This window comes from Zalophus californianus, chromosome 4 (assembly GCF_009762305.2).
Source record: "Zalophus californianus isolate mZalCal1 chromosome 4, mZalCal1.pri.v2, whole genome shotgun sequence".
Classification (NCBI taxonomy): domain Eukaryota; kingdom Metazoa; phylum Chordata; class Mammalia; order Carnivora; family Otariidae; genus Zalophus; species Zalophus californianus.
Genome location: NC_045598.1, coordinates 92,023,111 through 92,049,289, shown reverse-complemented (window position 1 = coordinate 92,049,289; position 26,179 = coordinate 92,023,111). Strand labels below are relative to the sequence as shown.

Below are 26,179 nucleotides of genomic sequence, written 5' to 3'. Positions count from 1 at the left end.
AACTTAAAGGACGCAAAGTTCTTTTCTCAGAAATCTAACAGATCCCTGAGGATTGCTACTTGGAACTTCTCGGTTTTATTAGTGTCAAACATCTGGTTGGCTAGGGACCACAAAACGATATTCCTGCTGAATTTATGAAGGTAGGAAATAAATGATGGTTAAAAACAGATTTCAATTCCCGAAAGGCGTATTTCTACATTCCCTCCACGACTGAAATGCCTTGGTCATTTACAAACCTAACCCAGGGCCATATATGAACTTTTCTTGAGAGAGACGAGGCCTGGAGAAGTTAAGACTTGACCAGTGGTATCATACTGACTGGAATGAAACCCTGGCATTTCCCTTCCAGTCATACACTGCCTATCAAATGGCTTCTTAACTGGCTATCTTTCTTGAACAAATAATTCATTTACAGCCTTTCCTGAAGCTGTGACGTTGTTCTCCTACCTTAGGGAAGGGAAGCAGGGAGCACGAAGCACAAAAAGGCGGCACCGTCAGCTAAATTCTCCATGAATAACAGAAAAAGCAGTGAGCCATATGAATCCCAGATCCAAGGCTCTGCGTTAGCCGATCTAAAACCTGTACTGGGGAGGGCTGGGGGGGGGGGGGCGGGGAGGGCAAGGAGTGGAAGGAAGTTTAGGTAAAATTACCCTGACCAGGCGGCAACTTGGGAGACATTTTCCCGCTGACTAAAACCCACCAACTTTTCTCAAACGAACTACGCGGTAGGGTGGGCAGAAGCGAACGGACTCGCCCACAGCGCCCGCTCACACCCACGGTAGCGCACCTCATCACTGCCCACGGCGAGTCCTGGAGCGCACCACACAGCGCCTCGGAGAGACCGCAACCGGACCGAAAGGGCCGGGAATCCGCGAAAGGCTGGGCGGGTGCACGGCGCGGAGAAAAATGGGACCAACGTACTCCGGCGCGGATTACTGGAGCCTATCAAACCAGAGTTCAGACAGCTCAACTCTCCGTACAAGGTCTCCCGATTGCCAATCTTAGGGCGGTTCACACCTCCTCTAAAAGAAGAACTCTCCCCACGCGCCTTCGTCTCCGAGCGCATTAGCAACCACCCGCGATTTAAGCGGAAGGACGGCCCTCCTCCCGCCCTCCCTGAAACCAACCCAGGCCGGGCAGGGAGGCACGTTGACCCAATCACCTCGGCGGGAACTAAGACCAACCAATAGGAGGCAGGCACAGGAGGGCGGGCTGAAGGGGTCGCGGGCGCACGCGCAGTTGGGAGCAGGGCCTCGATTCTGTGGTGGTGTGGGCGAGCTGGGTGCTGGTGGACTCGTGTTGGCCCTCAAAAACCCCGCGTAGCTGCTGCCACCCTCTCCTGCCCTCACCATGTTCCTCACCCGATCTGAGTACGACAGGTCTGTGCGTCGGGGGAAATGGGGTCAGGGTTATGGGTGGGCAGGACTGGGGCCCGGTCCCGGCCTGGGTTCTGCCGTGTCATGGGGCGCCCCAGGAACCCGAGTCTGGCCGGGCCTGGGGATCTCTTGCCCTCCCTGGCCGCCCGCAGTGATTCCCCAAGCTAGACGCGCGCCGGGTCCTACCGCTGAGTCACTACTAGGTCCTGACTGGGTGCGGAAGCGAGAAGCACCGCTTTGTGCTTGAGGAAGAAGGCTGAGGGGCCGGGACTCTGACCTTTAACCCGGAGAAGTCCAGGGGTCACCCCCTCCCCCGTTCATCATTTCGTGAGGAGTATGACTGCCTTTTTAGAAAATGTGAACGTGTTGCCTGGAAGAAAAAGCAACTAGAGATTCTTTAATGGCTTTCATAATTTCTGCTCCCCTTCTAGGGCAACTACCTCGTTTTCCGTTTCTTAGTCGTGGAAATAGAGCAGCCTTTTCTTTGAGATATAGGAGGGCATGCTGGGATGTATACTTTATGCGAAAGCGCTAAGGCATTCTCAGCTATGCACAGATAGAGTGTGGAGTCTGATTTTGTAGGAACTGGAATTTAGAGTGGTTCTCAAGAGTTTCCTCATCACGCTGATTCCACTAGACCTAGGCTTTTCTGACTCTTTAAGAAGCTTCAAGCAAGTTAGTGTGTGTGTGTTAAGGCCAGATCTGTTTTTCGAAATTAAGGTTGTGAGATTGTTGTATTTATTTAAAAAAAAAATAACACTTTTCAGGGCTTGGAAATGCTGAGTAATATTAAATTGCACATATTTATGCTGTAGACATTTTTACTTTCAGTTTCTGCTTTGGTCAGTTAGGTTTTCACATAACTATGAAAGTTTTGTGTTTGTTTTTTAAGCTGGGAAAGGCAGATTTTTCTTTCCTACTAGGTCCTTAGAAGCTCCATTTTTTTGTCAGAATATATGTTGACCCTGTCAAAAGTTTTATCACCTGGAACTACCACTTTTTTATCCTTTTACTGACTCTTAGAATATATATGTGAAGTTTTAAAACTGACAGCTTTTCCTACTGTCCTATAAAATGACTATTAGTATTTATCTTCCCAAGCATTAAAAAGAATTATCTTTGGGTCATAGAATTTTGAGTTAGGGTGTGTATGATAGAAATTGTTATTGTCAGAAAGCCTTTATTAAGGTTTTGTGATCCTTTACTTAGCTTCCTCAACGATTGCTTTGTGTTATTTTCATTTTTGTATCTTCCCAAGAATACCTAAAATACAGCTTTTTAAAATTCACTTAGCTAATATACTTGAATGCTTGCTGTGTATAAGGCACTGTTCTAGTTGCTGGCCATACAGCAGTGAACAATATCAAGATCCTTGCTCTCATGTGGGAGACTGTCTTTTAAAGAACTATTTACAAAAATAACTGTAGTGTGAGTCAGAGTGTATTCATGTCATTAGAGAAATTCAGATCAAGTACTATAGAAGTTTTGTTGAGAGAGATTGCACTCAGTATTGGGGATCATTGAAAACTTTGAAAAAGAACTGGTATTTACACTGAGTCTTGAGAAAGAGTAAGATTTTAATAAATATGGACTGTGAGAGTCAGTAGTTTTGAGGCCAAGAATATAGGATGCACAAAGGAGGAACAATGGGAAAGCACAGTGAATGGGAAAATTCTGTTCTGTATGGCACATGTGATGCATGTATGGGAATGGTGAACTATGGGAAAAACAGGTTGGTGCTAGATATTGAATGGTTTTTTTATGTGTGGTTATGGAGTTTGGGTCTTACTCTTTAGGCAGCCATGTGCTATTAATTTTCGTTTTAAGAAGATGTGTTTTGCAGAGATTATTTGACTGGAATAGAGGAAAGAGTGAGTCAATACCAGTTAGAAGGCTATTATAATAGTTGGGTGAAAGGTAATGAGGGCGTTGAGCATGAAAGAAGAGTGTTGAGTTACTATGTGGGAGGAATTGATGTGACTTGGCATATTAATATGGGAGATGTCCCCATCATTTCTCCCGAAATGAGTCAAATCATTCAGAACTTTCTAGCTTGGAGAACTGGGAGATTGGAGATGTTTTGAAATAAAAATGAATGGCAGGAGATGGAGCCGATTTTGCAAGGATGGCTGGATTTAAAGAGATATTTCAGATTGGAAAATGTTGAGTGTTCGGTGCTAATGATATCCAAGTAAAAATGCTCAGGAGGCAATTAGTCAGGGAAGAGGTCAAACTGGTAATAGAGATTTGAAAGTAGTTGGTACTTAGTGTAAATGAAACAACCCAGGGAAACAGTAAAGTTTGAGCAGAGGGCCAAGAGCAGAGCCCACGTTAGAATGTAGTAATACCTCACTAGGATGAAGTGCTTGAATTAGAGTGAAAATACTATATTCACATAATACTTTACACATTTCAAAGTTCTTTCCTACTCTATGCAATTCAATATTATCTGTAACAGAGGCAGCATAGGTTTTGGTTTTTGTTTTTCATTTGAGGCAATTAAAGCTAGTTGCAGAACTAGAACTTAATTCCAGGTCTTCTGTCCTTACTTTTCACTCAGTGATTTTTAAAAAAAATTGTTCCTGGGACGCCTGGGTAGCTCATTTGGTTAAGCATCTGACTGGGCTCAGGTTATGATCTCAGGGTTCTGGGATTGAGTCCTGAGTCAGGCTCCCCACTCAACATGGAGGAGTCTGCTTGTCCCTTTCTTGTTCCTCTCCTTCTGCTCCAGCCCCTGCTCATGCTCTCTTTCTCTCTCTCTCAAACAAATAAAATCTTTTTTTTTTTTTAATTGTTCCTTACAGGTCATAACTTTTTTTTTTTAAAGATTTTATTTATTCATTTGACAGAGAGAGCACAAGCAGGGGGAGTGGCAGGCAGAGGGAGAGGGAGAAGCAGGCTCCGGAGCCTGATGTGGGACCCGATGCCAGGACCCTGGGATCATGACCTGAGCTGAAGGCAGATGCTTAACCAACTGAACTACCCAGGCGCCCCGAGTTCTGAACTTTTTAAATGACCTCTGGGACAAGGGGGATACTGGGATTGTGGGATTCTCCTTTCACTTCTGATTTAACCCAGAGTAATAATTCCCAGAGGCAGTATGGTAGAATAGTTAAAAGCTTGGACTCTGCAGTCACATTGCCTAAATTCTAAATCCACCTCTACTTCTTATATGCTGAGTGACTTTGGGTAAATTACTTAACCTCTTTGTGTCTCAACTGTGAAATAGTATCATAGGATTATTTTGAGGATTAAATGAGTTAAGTCATTTAGAGGTTTATAGCAATGCCAGGCATATAGTAGGTGTGCAGTAAATGTCAACTTGTATTATTACCTGTTTTATATTTGGGGCTATATATAAAAATTTTTTTGAAGAAAGTGTTTGCTAAAACAGATTTGAAAATGCTGTATTATATATCATATTACATGTTACAAAATCCAAACTCCATAAACCAGGAATCGTAACTATTTTCATTCACTTGTTCAAGTATTTTTGAAGTATTCATTGTGTGCTGAAAACTTTTATAGCTGAGACCATGACTGATGCCACTTCTTCATAGTGATTTCCAAAAGAATGGAGCAAAGAAAGGTGGGGAAGTGTTTTGGAGAGAAAAAGAAGTCTGGCATATAATTGGTATAAATATGTATGGAATAAATAAACTAGCTTAGGCTTTAGGAACTGCACAGATTATCAGTCTCTTAAGATACCAGTCCTAATTCATAGAAATAGAGAAATGTACCTGTAACTGACTTTGACTGAAAAGTAAGATATTAACAGCAAATGTATGTAATGGGAAGAGGATAAGGATAAATGCTTATTTTCTTGGGAATTGCCTGGTAGTTTTGGGGCATGAATTTACTGAAGGAATTGCAGATTGATTCAGGATTGAGACAGAAGGCCACCTCTTCTCATTTGGTCAGTTTGAAGTCTCCGGGAGTAGGACAGAAGTATTCCACACATAAGTTCCATTTTCTTGAAAAACTGTTAAATGTACAAAAAAATAGCTCCAGATTGTTGTGGGTGAAGGAGAATAATGACAACATGCACATCTTGTAGCCATTTGAGCTAGATGTTAGGGAACTTGAGTTTTGTTTACGCTTATTTTTTCTGACAATTTTTAATACTTTTTTTTAAATTATAGGGGCGTGAATACTTTTTCTCCTGAAGGAAGATTATTTCAAGTGGAATATGCCATTGAAGCTATCAAGGTATAGTATCAAGTGGCAAGTTTTTGAAATTTCATGGCAACCTAATGCTTTGCTGGCAGAACATTTGGAGTAAATGTGTTTTAGCTCTTTTTTTTAGAAAATATTCTTTATCTCCCTTTAACCAACTACTAACCATTTTATTTTTTTAAGATTTTATTTATTTATTAGAGAGAGAGCGCACACACAAGCTGGGGGAAGGGCAGAGGGAGAGGGAGAAGCAGACTCCTTGCTGAGCAGGGAGCCCTACAATGGGGCTTGATCCCAGGACCCTGAGATCATGACCTGAGCCGAAGGCAGACACTTAACCTAGTGAGCCACCCAGCACCCCTACTAACCATTTTAATAGCAATTTCCATCTCATTCCTAAAACCTTTTGAACAGATAACTGCTTCATAATTATGTAGCTTTTTCTCAATGGGGCTGGAGGGACATGCTTGTGTTCTTAATCTTCTTGGCTATAAAGAGAGGAGTATAGAAATCTAGAGTTAGCATCTGGAGATATTTTGAACATATCATTTAACTGATCACCTGTATTCTTATTAGTAAAGTTGTGGATTTTTACTAGACACTTTCAGGACTGAATAAGAGATGTGTCTTGTTATCTAGTAACAAAATCAAATAGTTCCAACCAGTATTAAGAAAAATAGTAAGTAAGCTGTCAGTACTTAAACTTCGTTATCACATGAGATGTGCATTTGTTGAATTATGGATAATCTAAATTCTGATATAGATTGTCCAGGGTAAGGTCCAAGGCATCAGTATTTTTAAGGATTCCCTCAGTGATTCCGATATCTAGCAAGGTTTGAGAATCCCTGATCTAGTCCAACCCTTTACCCTGTGCTTCAGAATATTTTCTCCCAAGATGGCTCATTTCTGTTACAAAACAATTCATAATGGTTAAGAAATTTATCCTTGTATTGAATGAAAAGTCTCGCTTCCTGAAGTTTCCTTCATTTGGCCCTAGTTTTGCCCTTGAACCATACCGGACATTGAAACCTTCTCCAAAGACAGTTCCTTGCATAATTGAAGAGAGCTACTGTGTTTCTATCTAAGTTACTTATTTTAGAAAGAATGTATGGTTTTATGAGAATCTGGAAAAGGGCAAAAGAGATTTCGATTAGTTGAAGACATAGAAATAAAAGTGGATGCACTATGGTAGGTGGTGGGCCAGCTACAAGTGCCTGTCTCTGTTTCTGATCATGTTTGCCCTGTATTGAAACCATACAGTACTATGAAGTATGAAACTATCAAGCTGTGGCATTTATTTTGAGCCTCTAGAGACAACAGTCCCACCCAGATGTGCAAACCAAGAATAAGCCTCAGTTTTTTGGGGTTTCTCCTTTAAGCTCCTTACTGCTAGTGATTTCCAGATTGCTTAAAGATAATTAGATAGCATCTGATCTCTAGCCTTATGTTGGACTAAGATAGAAATAGCCATGTGGCCCTTAATAGATGTGACTTAACCTGTGTGAAAATAACCTGGTTGTTGCCTTGACAACTTATGAGTTGTCAATGAGAAAGCAATTTGATAACTTTAAGTATTCAGTAGTATGAAAGGAGATGGAGAAATGACTAAGAATGGCTGACAAGTAGAAATTATCATTTAGAGGTATTGTATGGATGGCATGGGTGAGATACAGCCAGCAGAAGTGGAAAAAAATTGCCTTTAGAGTAGGTTTTTTGGGGAAAGGAAGGATAATCTGTGGCAGTATCAAAATTACCATATTATACGGAGCATCTGGTCATTGGTTACTATGAGTTATACTAAGGAAGTACTCCATAGAATCAATTCAAATGTTCTCTCACTTCTCTTCTCCGTTTCCCCCATCCCTACCAAGCGGTGGGGTGAAGTTTAGGCAGAACTGTAATACTGAAACATCTGGGGGTAAATGTAAGTGTTCAAAAGAAAATTATCTTGATTTTGATGTATTTTATAAAGTAGACTGTCTTGAAAATATTAACCCTTTTTTTGGAGTGGAAGCTTAGGAAGTTATTTAAGTTGGAGGCCAAATTGAACAGGCTGAGAATTTATTCTTGTAATATGAGAATGGTTCATCCACAAAATAATTATAGTACCCAGGGACTATTTCCATTTTGGACCAGATAATTCTTTGTTCAGGGACCATCCTGTGCAAGGTAGAATGTTTAGCAGAATCCCTGGCCTCTACCTGTTAGATACCAGTAGCACTCAGTTTCCAACTGTGACAACCAAAAATGTCTCCAGACACATGTCCTCTAGAGGGTAAAATGGGTCCCTGGTTGAGAACAACTCTGCTAGATAAAATTTAAAAGTAGGTATGAATTCTGTCCTGCTCTGTTCAGTTGGAGATTTAAGAGCAATACACAATACATAAAATAACTAGAGAACAACTAAGTGCCAAATAAATTCTCTGATAATATATTTTCTCATTAAAAATTTCATTCTTAAGGCATACCTGTATGTAGTTTTAGAGTCAAAAGATAAAATAATTATATAAACTTTGTAACAAAAACAGCAATCCCTGAGGACTGCCCCCTTCACCTTCAGCTTCCCAAAGGCAACAGTTTAAAGTCTTTTAGCTGATAATTTTCTTGGCATTTACTTCCGTATTTCTAGCGCAGACTTACATATTTTTGTTTTGTTTTACTTAGGCATTATCCACAGACTTTATATTATGGAGAATGATGATTTCTGCCCCCACTGACACATGTAGAGAGACAGGCAGACAGATACCCCACACACATACAATTTCCTAGTGGGGTGGTGGTAAGGCAACCCACACTATATGATATATATCATAATTTTGTAAGATCATTAGTCAACATTTATATCAGTGTGACTATGTAAATGCCATTCACAGCTGAGCCATTTTTCCATTTCTGCACAATATTTTCCTGGGAGTTCAGAACTCTCTTTTTAAAAACATTTGCTTAATTTACTATATGAATGTCATAAAATCATCCCCAAAGTCTCTCCAGGTTGTATATATCTTCTCAAAACATCCAGGCACATTAAATATCCTATTAAAGATTCTTAAATAGGGGTGCCTGTTTTTTTTTTGTTTTGTTTAGAATTCTTTTTTTTTAAGATTTATTTATTTGACAGAGACACACAAAGAGAGGGAGCACAAGCAGGGGGAGTGGGAGAGGAAGAAGCAGGCTTCCCGCTGAGCAGGGAGCCTCATTCGGGACTTGATCCCAGGACTCTGGGATCATGACCTGAGCCGAAGGCAGACGCTTAACGACTGAGCCACCCGGGCGCCCCTGGGTGGTTCAGTTAGTTAAACATCCGACTCTTGATTTCAGCTCAGGTCATGATCTCAGGGTGGTGGTATTGAGCCCTGAGTCAGCCTCTGCATTCATCAGGGAGTATGCTTGAGATTCTCTCCCTCTGTACCTCCTCTTTCTTGCATGTGCACACTCTGTCTTTCTCTCTCTCAAACAAATCTTAAAAAAAAAAAAAAAAAGACCCTTAAATATGTCTTTGAACCTTCTCACCTGCTCCAGTCTGGACTAGATCTCTGGGCATACTGCCTAGCTGTATATACTCAGGATATTCTGTCAGCATCATCCTAGCAATTCCTTTTAACTCCCTCTTGTGTTAGCTCCTATGTGTCATCCTTTTTTCTTTTCATGTATTCCTTCAATTTGGTAAAGGTTCTCCAGTAGTTTCATAAGAAAGTATTTTTAATTTCCAAACTCTTAACGTTTTTTCCTTTTTCTTATTAGTGGCCTAGTCTTGTCTTGTGGATGAAATATATTCTTTTTCTTTAAGGATTTTTAAAAAAGATTTATTTATTGAGAGAGAGAGAGAGAGAGAGAGTGGGCGGAGGGGCAGAGGGAGAGAATCTCAAGCAGACTCCCTGCTGAATGCAGAGCCTGACTCAGGGCTCAATCCCAGGACCCCAAGATCACGACCCAAGTCAAAGGCAGACATTTAACCGACTGAGCCACCCAGGTGCCCCAAGAATTTTTTTTTTTTTAAGTTTTCTTTTGATTTTTTTCCTTCTTGGTTAGATTCCTTTCTTCCTTCCTTCCTTCCTTCCTTCCTTTCTTTCTCTTTCTTTCCTTTCCTTTCCTTTCCTTTCCTTTCCTTTCCTTTCCTTTCCTTTCCTTTCTCTCTCTTTCTTTCTTTCTTCCCTTCCTCCCTTCCTCCTTAGTTTATTTATTTAAGTAATCCCTACACCCAATGCAGGGCTTGAACTCAACAACCCTGAGATCAAGAGTTACATGCTCTTCCAACTGAGTCAGCCAGGTGCCCCAAACTGATTAGATTTTTTAGAGCTGTGGTTTTCAAGCTGCAAGTGTTGACCCATTGGTAGTCATTGAAATCAATTTAGTGGATCATGGAAGCATTTCTTTTTGAGTGGAATAGAACAGGAGATATTAGAATGCCTTGCTCATAGTGTTGGTGAGTGTTTCATTGTATTTTTTCCCATGTTGTTTCTGTTACATTTATTTGTATCTTTTTGTGTTTTGATCATGATACAAAATATATTTCTTAATGTAGATTTTGTAGATTTCAAAAAGTGAAAACCACTACTCCAGAGAAAACTGCCCCTTCTCATATCATGCCTGAAGGGTGTTTCGCCTACTAGCTTCTGAGAACTGGATGGGGAAAGAAGGCTGAGGTTCTTAACATTAAGCTTGTCAATTTTTACTTAACACCCCTGTTTCCACTCTAATACTCCTGTTTTTGACTGTGCTTAGTGTTTCCCAATCCAAAGACCACCCTGTTTTACACTCTCCAGAGTCTTCTACAGGAGTTGGGGTGCAGACCATCATCTAGCTTTACAGCACAGGGGAGGGGATCTGGAAATCTGTTTCTTAGGTAGACATTGAACTGATCTTGCAATTTTTAGTTCCTGTTACTACTGCCAACGGTCCTTGATGCCACCATTTCCTTTTTTGAGGGTTCTATGATATAAATTACATTGTTTCTTGATTTTCTTTACTACTTTAGGATTCAGAATTCTCAGGTCTGCAAAGTAAATTATCACTAACTCATCTTCTTTTTTCGAAATTTCGTTGCTGTGTCTTTGCCCATTTTCTTTATCCTAGTATATTTGTGCATCCCCACTTCCCCCGGCCCCACTGTCCTTTAATCTTGTACTATTGCCAGGCTGGGGGAAGGAGTAGAGCTAATGTGTGTGTTCGGTCTACATCTTTAACTAGAAGTATGAACACTCATTTTTTTTTTTTTTTACACAAAATTCTTAACAGTTCATCTCCTATAGTTATGCATGTAAACACCGATTAAGAAAATATATAAGGGGCGCCTGGGTGGCTCAGTTAGTTAAGTGTCTGCCTTCAGCTCATAATCTCAGGGTCCTGGGATTGAGCCCCATATTGGGCTCCTTGCTCAGTGGGGAGCCTGCTTCTCCCTCTCCCTCTGCTGCTCCCCCTGCTTGTGCTCTCTCTGTCAAGTAAATAAATAAATAATCTTTTAAAGAATGAAATCCTAAAACAGTGAACTTTAAAAAAATATATAATAAAAAGCTGGTATATACATTTAAAAACACTTATAAGGTCACAACTTTACACATTTGAAAAATAATACGTCTGTGTATGAGACATGATCATTCAGTGTACAAACATGTTAAACATCTTATGCATAATGATTCATGGAATTCTTTGGACTCCTTTGCAATAACAGGTTCCAGGAGTCTGATGATTGCACTGGCAGGCATTGCTTTGTAGGACTAACTAAATAATGGAAATTCAGAGGAAAGAGCACATTTAGTCATCAAAGGCTTTATGAATGGTGGGTGGAATTTGAATTTTTAGCATGCTAAAGAGCTTGAACTTGATCCAGAGAGAAGATTGTATTCCAAGGGAAAGAAGGCATGAGCAGAGGTGTGAAGGTAGGGGATAATATGGCATGAGAAAATGGGTTGGGCTATACCTGGTGGATTTTGTTGGAGAATAATGAGTAATAAAGTTGGAAGAGAAAAAGTGAGATTAGGTTTTGAGGACTCTGGAAGCTTATGTGGATTTTATGTTACAGGCAATATAGGGAGATGTTAATTCTTCAGAGAAGAAGTATAATGAAAATAGCACTTTATTAAATCAGTCAGGCCATAACATGAAATATACATTTAGAGAGAGATTAAGTTGGGGAGCCTAAGTAGGAGGCTGTTGATGTAATCTAGGCATATAAGAAGAGTGACTAAATTTGTTACTCATTTATTATGTGCCAGGCACAATCTTAAGTGTTTTATATATTAACACATTTACTCTTCTTGATGTATTTTATAGATAAACAGACATAGAGGGATGGTGACTAGGATGGTGTCATGGAGATGGGGAGATGAAATTAAGCTATATTGTGAACTGCTAGTGACCTCAAAAGATTATTTTTATGTTGTTGGTGGTGTTTATGTTTCTTCTTTTCTTGTCTCCCTCCCCGCCTTTTTTTTTAAAGTACATTACTTTTTTGGAGGTCATGTTGTAGATTTGAGAAATACTACCTTTTGGGACAGGTCAAGATAGCAGAGGTGAAAAAAAAAAACATTCAAGTTTTATTACTTTTTTGCCCACTATGTTTAGAACTTTAGAATCTGCTAGTCCAAAATACTGGCATTAAAGTTGATCATGTTCCAGGTGTTTTCAAGAACTTAGTGAACTTTGTCTTTAGAAGAACAAAATTCTATAAATCAGTGCTCTTGCCATTGATAGGAATAGTACATTACTTATTAGGGTGCTGCTTATTCTCTGCATGCTAGGTATGGCTGAATGAAGCTTTTATCTTGTGAAGTTATTCAGAGAGATTCCTGGTGAGTATGTGAGACTGTTCTTTGACCTGTACATGATAACCATAATGCATTTCTTTTTAGCTTGGTTCTACAGCCATTGGGATCCAGACATCAGAGGGTGTGTGCCTAGCTGTGGAGAAGAGAATTACCTCCCCACTCATGGAGCCAAGCAGCATTGAGAAAATTGTAGAGATTGATGCTCACATAGGTAAGGAGTAGGGGAAAGCTGTTCTGTAGGATCTGGCTTGGGTCAATTAATCTTTGGTGTTCCAAGGAAGATGTATTAGAGGAACATCTTATCCCCTTGTTAGCTATTATTTTTCAGGTAGTAGGCCAGTCAGTGTGCATAATGTAGAGCTCACCTACTCCCAGAAGTTCCTTTCTCCTTCAAATTTAGACTTGGCAAATGCAATGGTTGTTGAAATATGTAAAGGTTAAATCATAGGCCAGCTCCCTATGATTGTTGGGTCTTCAGTGATGCATAATGTTAGTCCTGGTAGGAAACCACCAGGAGCAGAGGATTATGTGGAAAACTAGAGATATCTGCTGAAAAGAGGACTTCTTAAAGATCTTTAGGGTGACTAAGGGTCAGAGAGCATAAGACTATTAGACTGAGCAGATCAGTCCTCTTCCTCTGTTTTCAGATTTATGTTTTTACTCCCTGCCCCCCCCATCCCCCACCGACTCCCCAGCACTCCTTTTCTTGGTCTCTTTAAATTCCCCTGCCTTAGCTTCTGGCATCACTGTAGCTTTACAGGGTGAGTAGTTCTGCTTATTTATAGTGTGACATTTTAGTTGGCTGTCCAGATTTTCTTAACCTACTAGTCATCTTATTGATGAAACATCAGTAAAATAATTACTTGAAGCCCTCAGAATCAAATGCCATGGTGACTCTGTGAGCTTGACATTATTTCTTTCATAGATAGAGAAACTGAGATTTAGTATTTTAAGATTAGAATATTGTGGCTGCTTTATTTCAAGTCACCTGTCTTTTGGAGATAGAGCAGTGTCACTTCATTCAGCAATTTGAGAACCTACTGTGTGCCAGATAATGCTAGTCAGCAGGGATACAGAGAGAAATGAGACATAGTCCTCGTCTTTCAGAAGCGTATAGCCTAATAGTGGAGGTGGACATGTAAATAAGTAAATGCAATTCAGTGATGTAGGTAGGTATTAAGAAAGGCTGTAGTATGTGTTTAGTAGGGGTACAAAGGAGAAAATAGTTTTGTGTGGGGCCAGTGGTAATGGGTATTCAGAAAAGGATTCCATAAAGGTGAAGCTTGAACTGAGTTGAAGTGTAAAAGATCAGGAAGTGTTCACCAAACAAACAAGTGTCTGGGTATAGCAAGGGAGACTCTCTGGTTAGAGGGAATAGAAATGAGCAAACCCTTGATGGTGTAAAATGTGGAATACCCTGGCACAAGCAGTATGACTGGGAGGTGGACTGTAGCAAGAAGTGAGTCTGGGATCAGACAGTTGGAAATCCTTTTTACCATGCTAAAGAGCTTGAATTTGATCCTTTTGCATTGATGAGAAAGAGCTTAAGCATTGAGGTAATATGATCAGATTAGTATTTTAGAAAGACCATTCCGATAACAAGGTTGCAGGTAGAGTGAAGGGAGCTGAGATTAAATGTAGGGAGACCAGGTAAGAAATTTGCTTTAATCCACATGGAGATGATGAGGGCTTTAACCAAAGCAATAGCCAGAGAATGGAAAAAGTAAGGATTAATGCCAGACATGTTAATTCAATAGAGACTGATAGAATTTGAGATCTAATTGGTTGTGAGGGTCAAGGAGTCTAAAAGGGAAAGAACTTGATTTGAGTTGGTGGTATGTCCAAGTAGATATATTAAGGGAGTCATTTGGCTTTATAGGGTTTGAAATGTGGGAACAAGGCTTAGGCTGGCAATACAAATTTTGAGTCATGGTGTATAAAGTAAAAGACATAACCTTGGCGTCTTGGACCTTTAGGCAAACTTTCTCTCTAAACTATTTGGTTTGTATTTGGTCAGGGAGGTGAAAAAGCTTTTGATTTTATCCTAGGGTCTTCCACTATAGCTCATAGTAAGATGGTTATTTTTTATCTTAATTTCTTCTGTTGGGATGTTATTGTTCACTTAGTTTGAAAGTGCATTGTGGTCTACAAAAAGTGCTAAAGGGATGTTTAAGGATTTAATGTGGAAATTCATGTTTGGCTGCTCTTCTCTGTCTTCTATCATAATTAATATTGGGCTTCTATGTTATTGTGGATGTTTTTTATTTATAATATAATTATACTTGTGTTCAATACAGATAATCAAATAATTTCCCATCTTACCTCTTGGGTATATTGCTATGGGATTGCTATGTGGCTGTCATGGTTCCATTCTAGTATTTCAGTATTTCCTGAGTGGATGAAAGAGTCCTGCAAGGATTTGGCCCCTGGGTCACTATTGCTTTTACATTGCAGGTTGTGCCATGAGTGGGCTAATTGCTGATGCTAAGACTTTAATTGATAAAGCCAGAGTGGAGACACAGGTAAAATTAGCATCATCTCTCCTTTCTCCCATGATGCTTGAGTTTCTTGTTAAATGATGATATAGCTGCCTGAGCTGTATTGCAGGTTATCTGTGTCAACATCAGATGTAGCTCTTGGGAGTGATTTTGGGTAGAATCCCTAGTTTATAACTTTCTGAGGTTTGGAGTCTAGCCATTCAACCATTGCAGCTTTAAGGAATCCCTGGCAAATAGTGCTGACAGTCTCTTGCTTCGTTTTGATTTGCCGTATATAAAGCAAGCTTTGCACTGCATTCTGTTCCCTAATTGACTTTCTGTGGGAGCACCATAGCAGGAAGTGGATGTAGCTAAGGGATATTCTACCCTAACTGCCTTTGGTGTTGGGCTTGTAAATAACAGCTCTCCTGTGGCAAGTAATGTTAGTACCAGGTGACAAATACTGGTCAGGAATACTGATATTTTCTGCTTGGAGAGTAGACCAGTAAGGAAAAAAAAATACCTGATTTGTAAAATTTTTTGCACTTATTTTCAACTTCGCTGTCAGTACTTAATGTAAAAGTAAATCATTAATTTAAACACCAACACAATGATGTTGTAGGGTCTTTGAGGGAAAGTGGCACTTAGCTGTTAGCATTCACTTTGTGAAAAGACTAAGCTTGGTGCTGCGAGGGGTTGACTCTGATTTTCAGTGGAGTAATCCTCTAGTCTGTCGTTGCTTAGAGTCCTTTTGATCAGAGTTTATTTCCAGAGCTATTTCTCTTTCTTTCATGTAGTCCCAAGCATTCAAGTTTAGTGTTAAGGAAAACACAATGGAGCTGAGCATTCAGTTTGCAACCGTAGTTCACAGGGATGTGTGTAGTGAGATGGTGGGCTGCTTTAATGCTTTTCTCATTTAAAAGGTAGACCATTTAGGGGCACCTAGGTGGCTCAGTTAGTTAAGCGTCCAACTCTTGATTTCAGCTCAGGTTATGATCTCAGGGTTGTGGGGCATTGTGCTTTGCGCTCAGTAGAGAGTCTGCTTGAGATTCTCTCTCCCCCTCTGCCCCCACTGCACATGCTCGCTCGTGCTCAAATAAGTAAATCTTAAAAAAAAAAAAAAGAAGAGGTAGACCGTGTTTTGCTCTTCTTCTAGAACCATTGGTTCACCTACAATGAGACAATGACAGTGGAGAGTGTGACTCAGGCTGTGTCCAATCTCGCTCTACAGTTTGGAGAAGAAGATGCAGATCCAGGTGCCATGGTGAGTGTCGTGTTTGTGTCAAGTTTTCTTGCTGTTCTAAGGGACCTAGGACATTTGTCCTCTGAACCTGCCTTTCCCAGCCCATTTCACCACCTACTTCAATAGCCATTTATCTTAATACCTCTTGTTTTTTGGTTCTAGTCTCGTCCCTTTGGAGTAGCACTGTTATTTGGAGGAGTTGATGAGAAAGGACCCCAGCTGTAAGAATAATTTGCCATTTTTTCCTGCTTTTTTGGTAGAATTATTTTAATTTGGGATGGGGACTGGTTATTTAAATCAACTGAGAAGATTATTGTAGAATTACAAGAAATAAAGGGCTTCTAAATTCTAAAGGTTAATAATTGTGTGCAGTAATTGTGTGCTGTTTATACAAAGACAAATTTGGGGATTCTATGAAGAACTCCCCCTATTGGCACCACTGCTAATTCTGGAAAGAATTAAAAGTAACTTGTTACTATAGTCAGGATGTATTTTAGAGCTTTGCTTTAGAATGTTGATTTGATCTTTACTCTCAAGTATTTAGATAGGCATATTTATATCTCTTATAATTTATTAGTTTAAACACCTTTTATTTATTTTTATTTTTTAATTTTTTTAAAGATTTTTTTAACTTATTTATTTGACAGAGAGAGAGAGAGAGCGAGAGCAGGAACACAGGCAGGGGGAGTGGGAGAGGGAGAAGCAGGCTTCCTGCGGAGCAGGGAGCCCGATGCGGGTCTCAATCCCAGGACCCTGCGATCATGACCCGAGCTGAAGGCAGACGCTTAACGACTGAGCCACCCAGGCGCCCCAGTTTAAACACTTTTTAAAAGATCTGGTTTCTCTAGGCACAGAATGTCTTTTGGACCTGTGCTTTAGTATTTCAGTGGTTTCCTGGCCACAGGGCCAAGCATTTATATTCTACAGTGAGATGTTTGTTTCTTAAAATGCCACCACTCTTCAGCATTTTAATCCCCTTCTGTTGGGGGATTTTGCAGGTTTCACATGGACCCTTCCGGGACCTTTGTACAGTGTGATGCTCGAGCAATTGGCTCTGCTTCAGAGGGTGCCCAGAGCTCCTTACAAGAAGTTTACCATAAGGTAATTGAGCAGTCACAACTTTTATTATTATTTTTTAAATCAAGGTATAATTTACATACAATAAAATGGGCAGACCTTAAGAGTTCATTTCTAGGAGTTTGACAGTTCTATCTACCCTTATAACCACCACCTAAAACAAGATGTAGAACACTTCCCTCACTCCCTAAAATGCTTATCTCCTCTCCAGCCACCCTCTTCCTCCCTGGTAACCATGTCTACCACTAGAAATTAGTCTTGTCTCTTCTTGTCATTTTTATAAATGCATTCATACAGTTTGTATTGTGTGTTTGCCCTTTTTTGTTCAATATATTGTTTTTGTTCAATATACTGTTCCATTCATTTTTTTTTAAGATTTTATTTATTTACTTGAGAGAGAGAATGAGAGAGAGAGAGCATGAGAGTGGGGAGGGTCAGAGGGAGAAGCAGACTCCCTGCTGAGCAGGGAGCCCCATGTGGGACTCGATCCCGGTACTCCAGTATCGTGACCTGAGCCGAAGGCAGTTGCTTAACCAACTGAGCCACCCAGGTGCCCTTCCATTCATTGCACTTAATCAGTAGTTAATGCTGAGTGGTATACCATGGTATAGATGTACCACAGTTTGTTTATCCTTTATCTTTACAGCTTTACTTAACAGTTCTTTTTCCTAGTCTGTTTCTTGAAGCAAGTAGGCATTTGGCACTTTTTATCTTGTGGGATGGGAGGGCTTGGTTTTGGGTAACTCGTTGTGGTTGAAGGCTGCCATACTTACCATTCACATGGTTCACACAGGGATACCTGGTTCCATCAACCCCTGGTAATTTTGATTTTTATGTGTGGAAAAAATTGGATTCATGGGTTCAAAACGGTACAAGAACAGATTTGCTAAACCAGTGGGCTACCTTAGATCATTTGGAATTCTGATTCATAGGATATTCCCAATATTATCTTGCTTCTATATTAAAAGAAGATAACTACAGAAGTGTAGCCCTTTCCACTTCTTCAAAATCACTTATATGAAAGTTGGTGACTTGATCTGGTTCAAAATAAGACTTTTTTTTCCTTTGAATAAATGTACTTATTGGCAGTTTACTTGAATTCTAGAGATACTTGTTATGCACTGTACTTACTAAGCTGCTTGATTTATTATTTGCTACGACATTTCTTCAGGGAACTATAGGGGAAATCTTTGAAGGAAAGAGGGATTATATTATAATGGCTATTCTTCTTACCCTTTTTGTTTCAAGTCTATGACACTGAAAGAAGCCATCAAATCTTCACTCATCATCCTCAAACAAGTAATGGAGGAGAAGCTGAATGCAACTAATATAGAGGTATTTTTCTGTTCTGTTGTTCTTTACTCAGATATCATAGCTCCCATTGCTGAAGATTGAATGGATGGAGATAATCGCATTTTTGTATGCTCAGCCCTTCAGAAGTTATTACTATCCTTTGAGTAAGTGGTAACAGCAGAAGACAGAATTGGATGAGTTAAAGAGTGGAAGGGAGGTGGACAAAACAAGAGTGCTGCCTTCTCAAGGAGTTACTACTGTCTGCAGAAGGCAACACTAAAGAAAAGGATTTGTCTTTTTAAGGATGAGAAAAGACTTGAAAATACTTTCATAGACTGAGAAGAAACTAGTGTATAGAAAAATGTTAAAAGAAGCAAAAGCAGGGATGCCTGGGTGGCTCAGTTGGTTGAGTGTCTGCCTTTGGCTCAGGTTGTAGTCCTAGGATCCTGGGATCGAGTCCCGCATCGGGCTCCTTGCTCAGCAGGGAGCCTGCTTTTCCCTCTGCCCGCTGCTTCCCCTGCTTGTGCGTTCTCTCTCTCTCTCTCTCTTTCTCACAAATAAATAAATAAAATCTTAAAAAAAAAAGGAAACAAAAGCAGAGGTTAGATAGTGATGGAAAAGTTCTAGAAAGAGGGAAGGCTTAGTACAAATGAAGGAGTTGGTTTTGAAGAGCAGAGCTCATTCAGCTTTATATTGAATACCCATTATATGTCTAGTACTACACTAGATGCCAGGGATATAGACACAGAAAATCCAGTTCCCATTCAGGTAGTATACTGTGTAATATAGGGGACATATAGATAATAACAGCTTGAGGCAGTACTTGTAATCAGAATGGATTGTCACAAGAACACGTAACTTATACTAGGACATTAGGAAAGCTGGCTGGAAGAGGTGATGCTAAAGAAAAGAAGAGAAGGGTATTCCAGGAAGAGGGAACAGCCATGCACAAAGGCTCAAAGATGTAAAATAACATTGTATGTAAAGGGAATTTTTTTTTTAAAGATTTATTTATTTATTTGAGAGAGCGCTCGCCCGAGCACAAGAGAACACAATGTGGGGAGGGGCTGAGGGAGAGGGAGAATCCCAAGCAGACTTCCTGCTGAGCAGGGAGACCGATGATGAGGGGCTCGATCTCAGAACCCTGAGATCAGTACCGGAGTGGAAACCGAGAGTTGGACCCTTAACCTGCTGAGCCACCTATGCACCCCTGTAAAAGGGAACTTTGAGGGTTTTCTGACTGCTTGGGTGTGAGATAAATGTAAGGTAATGAGATAGGACATGGGAGAGTTGTGGACCAGATTCTGCCTGCCCTTATTTAGGATGCTAAGAGTAGATGGGAGAAAAGGAGGTAGTGATGAGTGAAGATAGGGTCGGTTTGCAGGTGAATTGGGAGAGAGGTCCTGTATTTCCCGGTGATTGTTTACATCATCTGCTCAGGGTGGGTGAATGCAACAGTAGAATTAAGGAGAATGGGAACTGTTTGGAAGAGTCATTATGGATAGGGAAAAAGGAAGACAGGGATGAGTAAAAGGATTGCTGGGCCATATTAAAATACTAATGGAGAAAAATAATTAAAAAAAAAAACTAGCAGAGGCTGGAATCATCAAACAGATAGTTATAAAAAGTCAGGATAGTAGGCATAGTATGTATGTATATTTCAATTAGACAAAATTTTTCAAGGCAATGCAGCTGTAATCACAAATCCTTAATTAAACCAATCAGCACTTAACCAGGATATTTGTCAGCGGTACTCAGCATAGACTGAGATAATGTATGTTTGGGTTAATCCCTGATGGAGGATTGCTGGTTCAGGGCCTATGAATGTCTTTCCAATAGAGCCAGCTTCCACAGGCTGCAGTGAGAGGGGCAAACTTGGATGCCAGAACAGGGGCTGGTCTAAAGGTGGGAAGGTCTGAGTGGAGTGGGAGAGAGGGGTGGGGGGTTGGGGGTTGCTCCTTGAGCAGTAATGGGGAGAGAAGGGATTTGGAATGGAAATGGAAAAACTTACTATATAAATACCGTTTTTTCACTTTCTTAGCAAAGATTTTTAAATACTTTCCTTGCCAGTCTCTGAGACTATCAAGTGCAGCAAATGCAGTGATACCCCCTTCTTGACCCTTAGGAGGGATTTTGTCATATCCTTTCTAGTACTTTGTGTTTCTTGGTACTGAGTGAGATAGGGTCTTGGCGTTTTTGCTGAGACTATCCCCTTCCCACGTCAGAGTAGTTCAGAGGTAGTTCTGTTGATTTCGTAGTGAAAGTTCTCAGGCCTGCCTGGTTCAGCCGAAACTGCAAAGATTTTTAGTTCGTTCCGTTTTGGTGTTGCTTTGAAAAGAGCATCAGATGTGTCTCCTTCATATTCTATCATTAACTGCATTAATCCCTGACTATAGTTTTTTCATATTAAAACAAAAGGGCACTTTCACTTGTCCAAGACCATTTACTCCACCAGTACTCTGATGTTTCGAAACCTGGCTGTCCATCAGTCTTTGGAAATGAGGCCCAGAAATCTGTATTTTTTAAGTCTCTTTGGGTGAGTCTGATGGTCAGTCTGAGAAGGTCAGGCATTTGGGAGCCACTGCTCTAGGGCCCATCTCTTTCATCTCTTTTAGGTCCCTGCTCCATCAGTTGTCCCTTGGAACCCCACCCTCTCCTCTACAAAAAAAATTTCCAAGTTGCATCTTTTTTAGGAAACAAAACAGGGGCACCTGGGTGGCTCAGTCGGTTAAGCATCTGCAGCTCAGGTCATGATCCTGGGGTCCTGGGATCGAGCCTCGCATTGGGCTCCGTGCTCAGTGGGGAGTCTGCTTCTCCCTCTGCTCCTCCCCCCTTGTGTCGGAGCTCTCTCTCTTGTTTTTGCTCTCTCAAATAAATAAAATCTTAAAAGAAAAACAAAACAAAATCCACTTTTGTTAACTCCTCCCTCTACCTAGTGTCCTGTCTTTAAAAAAAATCAACTTTTTTGAGATACAGCGTACATCCTGTAAAATGTACCTATTTTAAGTACACAGTTCAGTGAATTTTGACAGATATATAATCTGCCACCTCAATTAAGGTATAGAAATAGAACATTTCTGTCATCCCAGAAAGTGTTCTTATGTCCCTTTTTAGTCAGTTCCTTCCCACTGATCTGCTTTTTGTCCCTATAGATTTGTTTTGGGTGTTCTAGAATTTCATATAAATGGGTCACACAGTATGTGCTCTTTTGTGTCTAACTTCTTTAACTCAGCATAATGATTTTGAGATTCATCCTGTGTGTATCAGTAGTCTGATACATTTTATTGCTGAGAGCTATACCATTCATCCTTTTTTGTAACCTTTATTGCTAGGTCTCTTCTCAGCAGAACCTTATGTTCATTGTCCTCACTGCTTCCTCCCATTTATTCCTCAATTGCTACCATTTGTTTCTGTTCTTAATATTTCCCTGAGACTGCGCTTTGCTAAGATAACTCCTGTTTGTCAGATTTCATGGTCACATTTTAGATGTATTATTTGACCTTTCTGAAGCAGACTACTCGATTTTTTTTTTTTTTTTAATTTATTTGACAGAGACACAGCAAGAGAGGGAACACAAGCAGGGGGAGTGGGAGAGGGAGAAGCAGGCTTCCTGCCAACAGGGCCCGATCCCAGGACCCTGGGATCATGACCTGAGCCGAAGGCAGACGCTTAACAACTGAGCCACCCAGGCGCCCTACTACTCGAATTTTTGACAATTCTAAAACTAAACATTATTTTTCCTGAAAACCATTTCATCTTCTTGTCTTTCTAATCCTGGTTGATGACACCACTGGTGTACCTGTCATTCACAGCAGAAACCTAGAAGATTCTGGCTTCCCCTTTCCCTTCACTGAATTGTTCTCTTCACTGTCTTTGACCACTTAAAAAACTCTCATGTCCGTGCCTCCTCTCCATCCCTACTTCCAGTGCCTTCTTTTGCTCAGGCACTCAATTTTCTCCTGCCTTGTATTTTTTCAGAGGTTTCCTAACTTGTCTTCCTGCCTATCCTTGCCATCCTTCATTTCATTCCATTTCCCTACCCCCACCCCGCGCCGTGCTACTGAAGTTGATTTTCTAAATTATGTAACTAGTTTTGCTTGTTCTCCACTTAAAAACATCTTTTCTGACTCTTGTCCATAAGATGAATTCCAAACTTCTTTCATGGTATGATGATTTACTATTCTTAAGTCTTAATGTTTAATCTGTTAGGCACCTTGCTAAGCATTTTGCATGCAGTTACCTTTTTGAATCTTCACAGCAACTCTCCAAGGTTGGTATTCCTATTTCCTTTTTACAAAAGAGGAAACTGAGGCTTTGAGAGGGTAGGATCATGCCCAAAATAACATAATTGGTAAATGGTAGAATCAAAATCTGAACCCAACTGTGATTTGGGGTCCTATACCAAACCAGTGTATACCAGTATAATATACTGTCTTTCCACTCCTTCTCCCCATTTTATCTCCTCACATATGCAACCTCTGCTCTAGCCCCCTTACTTTGTTTTGTAAATACATCATCTTGTTTTATGATTTTATGCATTTGCACATTCAATCTGCCCTTCTGCTCCTCCACTTTTTTTTTTTTAAGATTTTATTTATTTATTTGACAGAGACACAGCAAGAGAGAAGTAGAAAATCAACTTCAGTAGCACGGCGCGGGGTGGGGGTAGGGAAATGGAATGAAATGAAGGATGGCAAGGATAGGCAGGAAGACAAGTTAGGAAACCTCTGAAAAAATACAAGGCAGGAGAAAATTGAGTGCCTGAGCAAAAGAAGGCACTGGAAGTAGGGATGGAGAGGGGGCATGGACATGAGAGTTATTTAAAAGTGGTCAAAGACAGTGAAGAGAACAATTCAGTGAAGGGAAAGGGGAAGCAGGGGGAGTGGGAGAAGGAGAAGCAGGCTTTTCTCGGAGCAGGGAGCCCGATGCAGGGCTCCATCCCAGGACCCTGAGATCATGACCTGAGCCGAAGGCAGATGCTTAACAACTGAACCACCCAGGTGCCCCTGCTCCTCCAACTCAAGGGGCATGTGAGTGACACAGTTGGTTAAGCATCTGACTCCTGATTTCTGTTCAGGTCATGATCTCAGGGTCATGAGATTGAGCCCCACTTTGGGCTCCCCACTCAGCATGGAGTCTGCTTGGGATTCTCTCTCTCCCTCTGCCCCTCTGCCTCTTGCAGGCCTGCGCGCACGCTTGCTCTCTCTCAAATAAATAAATAAAATCTTTAAAAACAAACAAAAAAAAGATACACAACCTAAAAGTTGCTTCTCTTTGAAACCTTCCTTGACTTCCCGTAGGTCACTCCTTTGTGGCTCTACATATGCTTAGCTTTGTTATAACACCTAACATTGAAATCAGCATTTGGCGTCTAGCACCCTTGGTAAATAAGAGATTTTCTTCATCTTTGGATCCCTAGTGCCTAGTACGATTGTAACTAGTACACAAGTGCTTAATAATTATTAATTGAGTCTGTGAAAGAAAATATCTGTTTTACCTGCTTCACAGAGGTTGTGTTTTTCTTTTGGTTTGTTGTTTTTTGTTTTGGATTGGTTTGGTTTGGTTTTTTAGATTTATTTCTTTGAGAGAGAGAGAGAGAGCATGGGAGGGGGGTGGAGGGAGAGGGGAGAGTCTTAAGCAGACTCCCAGCTGAGCACAGGGTCCCACATGGGCCTTGATCCCACAACCCATGAGATCATGACCTGAAAATAATAAACATCATGTAATTGGATTGTGCTAATTCTGGCAGTTTTCAAATTATATTAAATATCAGTAATAAATATTACCAAAAATGCCCTAGTATGTTTAATTTTAAGGTCTAAAAAAAAGGCAATATGAGGAAATGACATTTAAAACAAACAAAATAGCTTTTTGGCAAATGTGAAGTGGTACCTGTTGCTCAGTATTGCCCCAAAACATGGGGGACTATGTTATCAACAGAGGTGATGGAAAACTTCGTAGTTTTAGTTAAATTGAAACTAACCATCTTCTGACCCTGGTCTTATTGCTTAAATAGATTATATCTGGACTGTTGGTTATTACTGATATCTGTCAATCACAAATGATTTCCTGTTGTCTGTGTCAATAGAATCCTTTCATTTTCATGGCCAGTCCTTTTATTTTTTATTTTATTTTATTTTTTCTTAAAGATTTTTTTATTTGTATTTGAGAGCGAGCACGAGCTGGGGGAGGGACAGAGGGAGAAGCAGGCTCCCCGCCGATCAGGGATCCCGATGCAGGGCTTGATCCCAGGACTCTGGGATCATGACCTGAGTTAAGGGCAGATGCTTAACCGCCTGAGCCACCCAGGTGACCCTAATGGCCAGTCCTTTTAAAAAAACAAAGCAAACTTTGTTGTTAAGTTGCCTTATGAACAATTTTAGAGAATACAGTATACCTAATAATAATAATATTTAGTACTTATAATGTTGTAGGCAGTGTTGTAAGCGCTTTACATATGTTATCACATTTAATCTTCACAACTTCTGTATGAGTTAAGTGCTGTTACTATCCCCATTTTTCTGATGGAAATTGAAACAGAGTGGCCAAGAAAACAAAGGTCTCACACACACAAGCTTCACTTGCAAGTCTGTAAATACACTTCTAATATATTTCTAAAGGAATCATTAATAGAAAAAAGTACTGACCCCGTGTAATTTGCTGCTGCTTTTCTGGTCCTTGTTGAAGTAAGTTCAAATAATGACAGTGATGCCAGCCATTTGGTTAACTATTATGTGGGAAATTAACCTCAAAATAGAAAATTTGGTCAATAAGAATTTTTATTTGGGAGTCAGAGAGCTATTTTAGGAACCTGCGGCTGGAAAGGATATCCCTGGGACAGCATACCCCTCAGTTCCTCATGAACAGCTGCATCCCTAACACAGCTTCTCCTGACCTGGTGCTTTCTGCAGAGTAGTGGCGCCCAGCTCGTTAACCCTTCTCTGCTTTCTTTCCAGCTAGCCACGGTGCAGCCCGGCCAGAATTTCCACATGTTCACAAAGGAAGAACTTGAAGAGGTTATCAAGGACATTTAAAGAAGCATGATCCTCAGAACTTCTCTGGGACAATTTCAGTTCTCCTAAATGCTTTTAACTTTTAATTCCAGCTCCTGTTCTTGGAAGATCTTCAGTGTATGTGCATTTTTTTTATGATGTCTGTACATAAAGGCAGTTCTGAAATAAAGAAAAATTTAAAATTTGTTAATAGACTGTTCTGATGCAGTCTTTTGTTTGAAATGCTCATGTTAGGGGGCAAAAAGGATAGTGGTATTAATATCCCTACCCTATCAGAGTATCTATTCTAAAATTGTTCTGGTGTCTGTCTACAACAGAATCAACTATCTCATGAATCCCTTGGTGTTGGCAAATGAACTCAAGCTAGTCCAGCTCCTCCCAGGGATATTAATACCACTGTGAACCCATTTCATTCCTATAGTTTCTCTTGATTAAATAGGTACTTTTGCTGCTTTTCTTATTATGAAGGAGATGTTAACAAATTGACTATAAAAAACATGTTTTGAGGGTTGGAGTTAATTAAGCCAACTACAGTGTTGTCCCAGTTCTGGTGTCTTAATAGGTAATTTGGAAAGAGATTTTCATTTTTAATGAAGTTAACTATAAAAGCTTCCATCTTATGACTCATTGAGATTATTTAAAGAATCAATCTTTTGGAGCCCCAAAATTGGCCATATGAGGTAGATATCATTATCATACTTCAACAGATGAAGAATCTAAGGCTGTGTGTCCATGGACACAGAAAATTAAGCTGTGGGGA

General features: G+C 40.3%; 1 protein-coding gene across 1 annotated transcript; it reads left to right on the top strand.

Annotated features, from left to right (window-relative positions):
- Window positions 1–1,207: 1,207 nt before the first annotated feature.
- Window positions 1,208–25,613, top strand: PSMA5 (proteasome 20S subunit alpha 5). The gene is made up of 9 exons (XM_027571588.1): window positions 1,208–1,379; window positions 5,519–5,585; window positions 12,401–12,527; window positions 14,771–14,838; window positions 15,950–16,057; window positions 16,199–16,257; window positions 17,035–17,137; window positions 18,362–18,448; window positions 25,363–25,613. The coding sequence occupies exons 1-9, from the start codon at window positions 1,351–1,353 to the stop codon at window positions 25,438–25,440; spliced, it is 726 nt and encodes a 241-aa protein (XP_027427389.1). The 5' UTR covers window positions 1,208–1,350; the 3' UTR covers window positions 25,441–25,613.
- The last annotated feature ends 566 nt before the right edge of the window (window positions 25,614–26,179 follow it).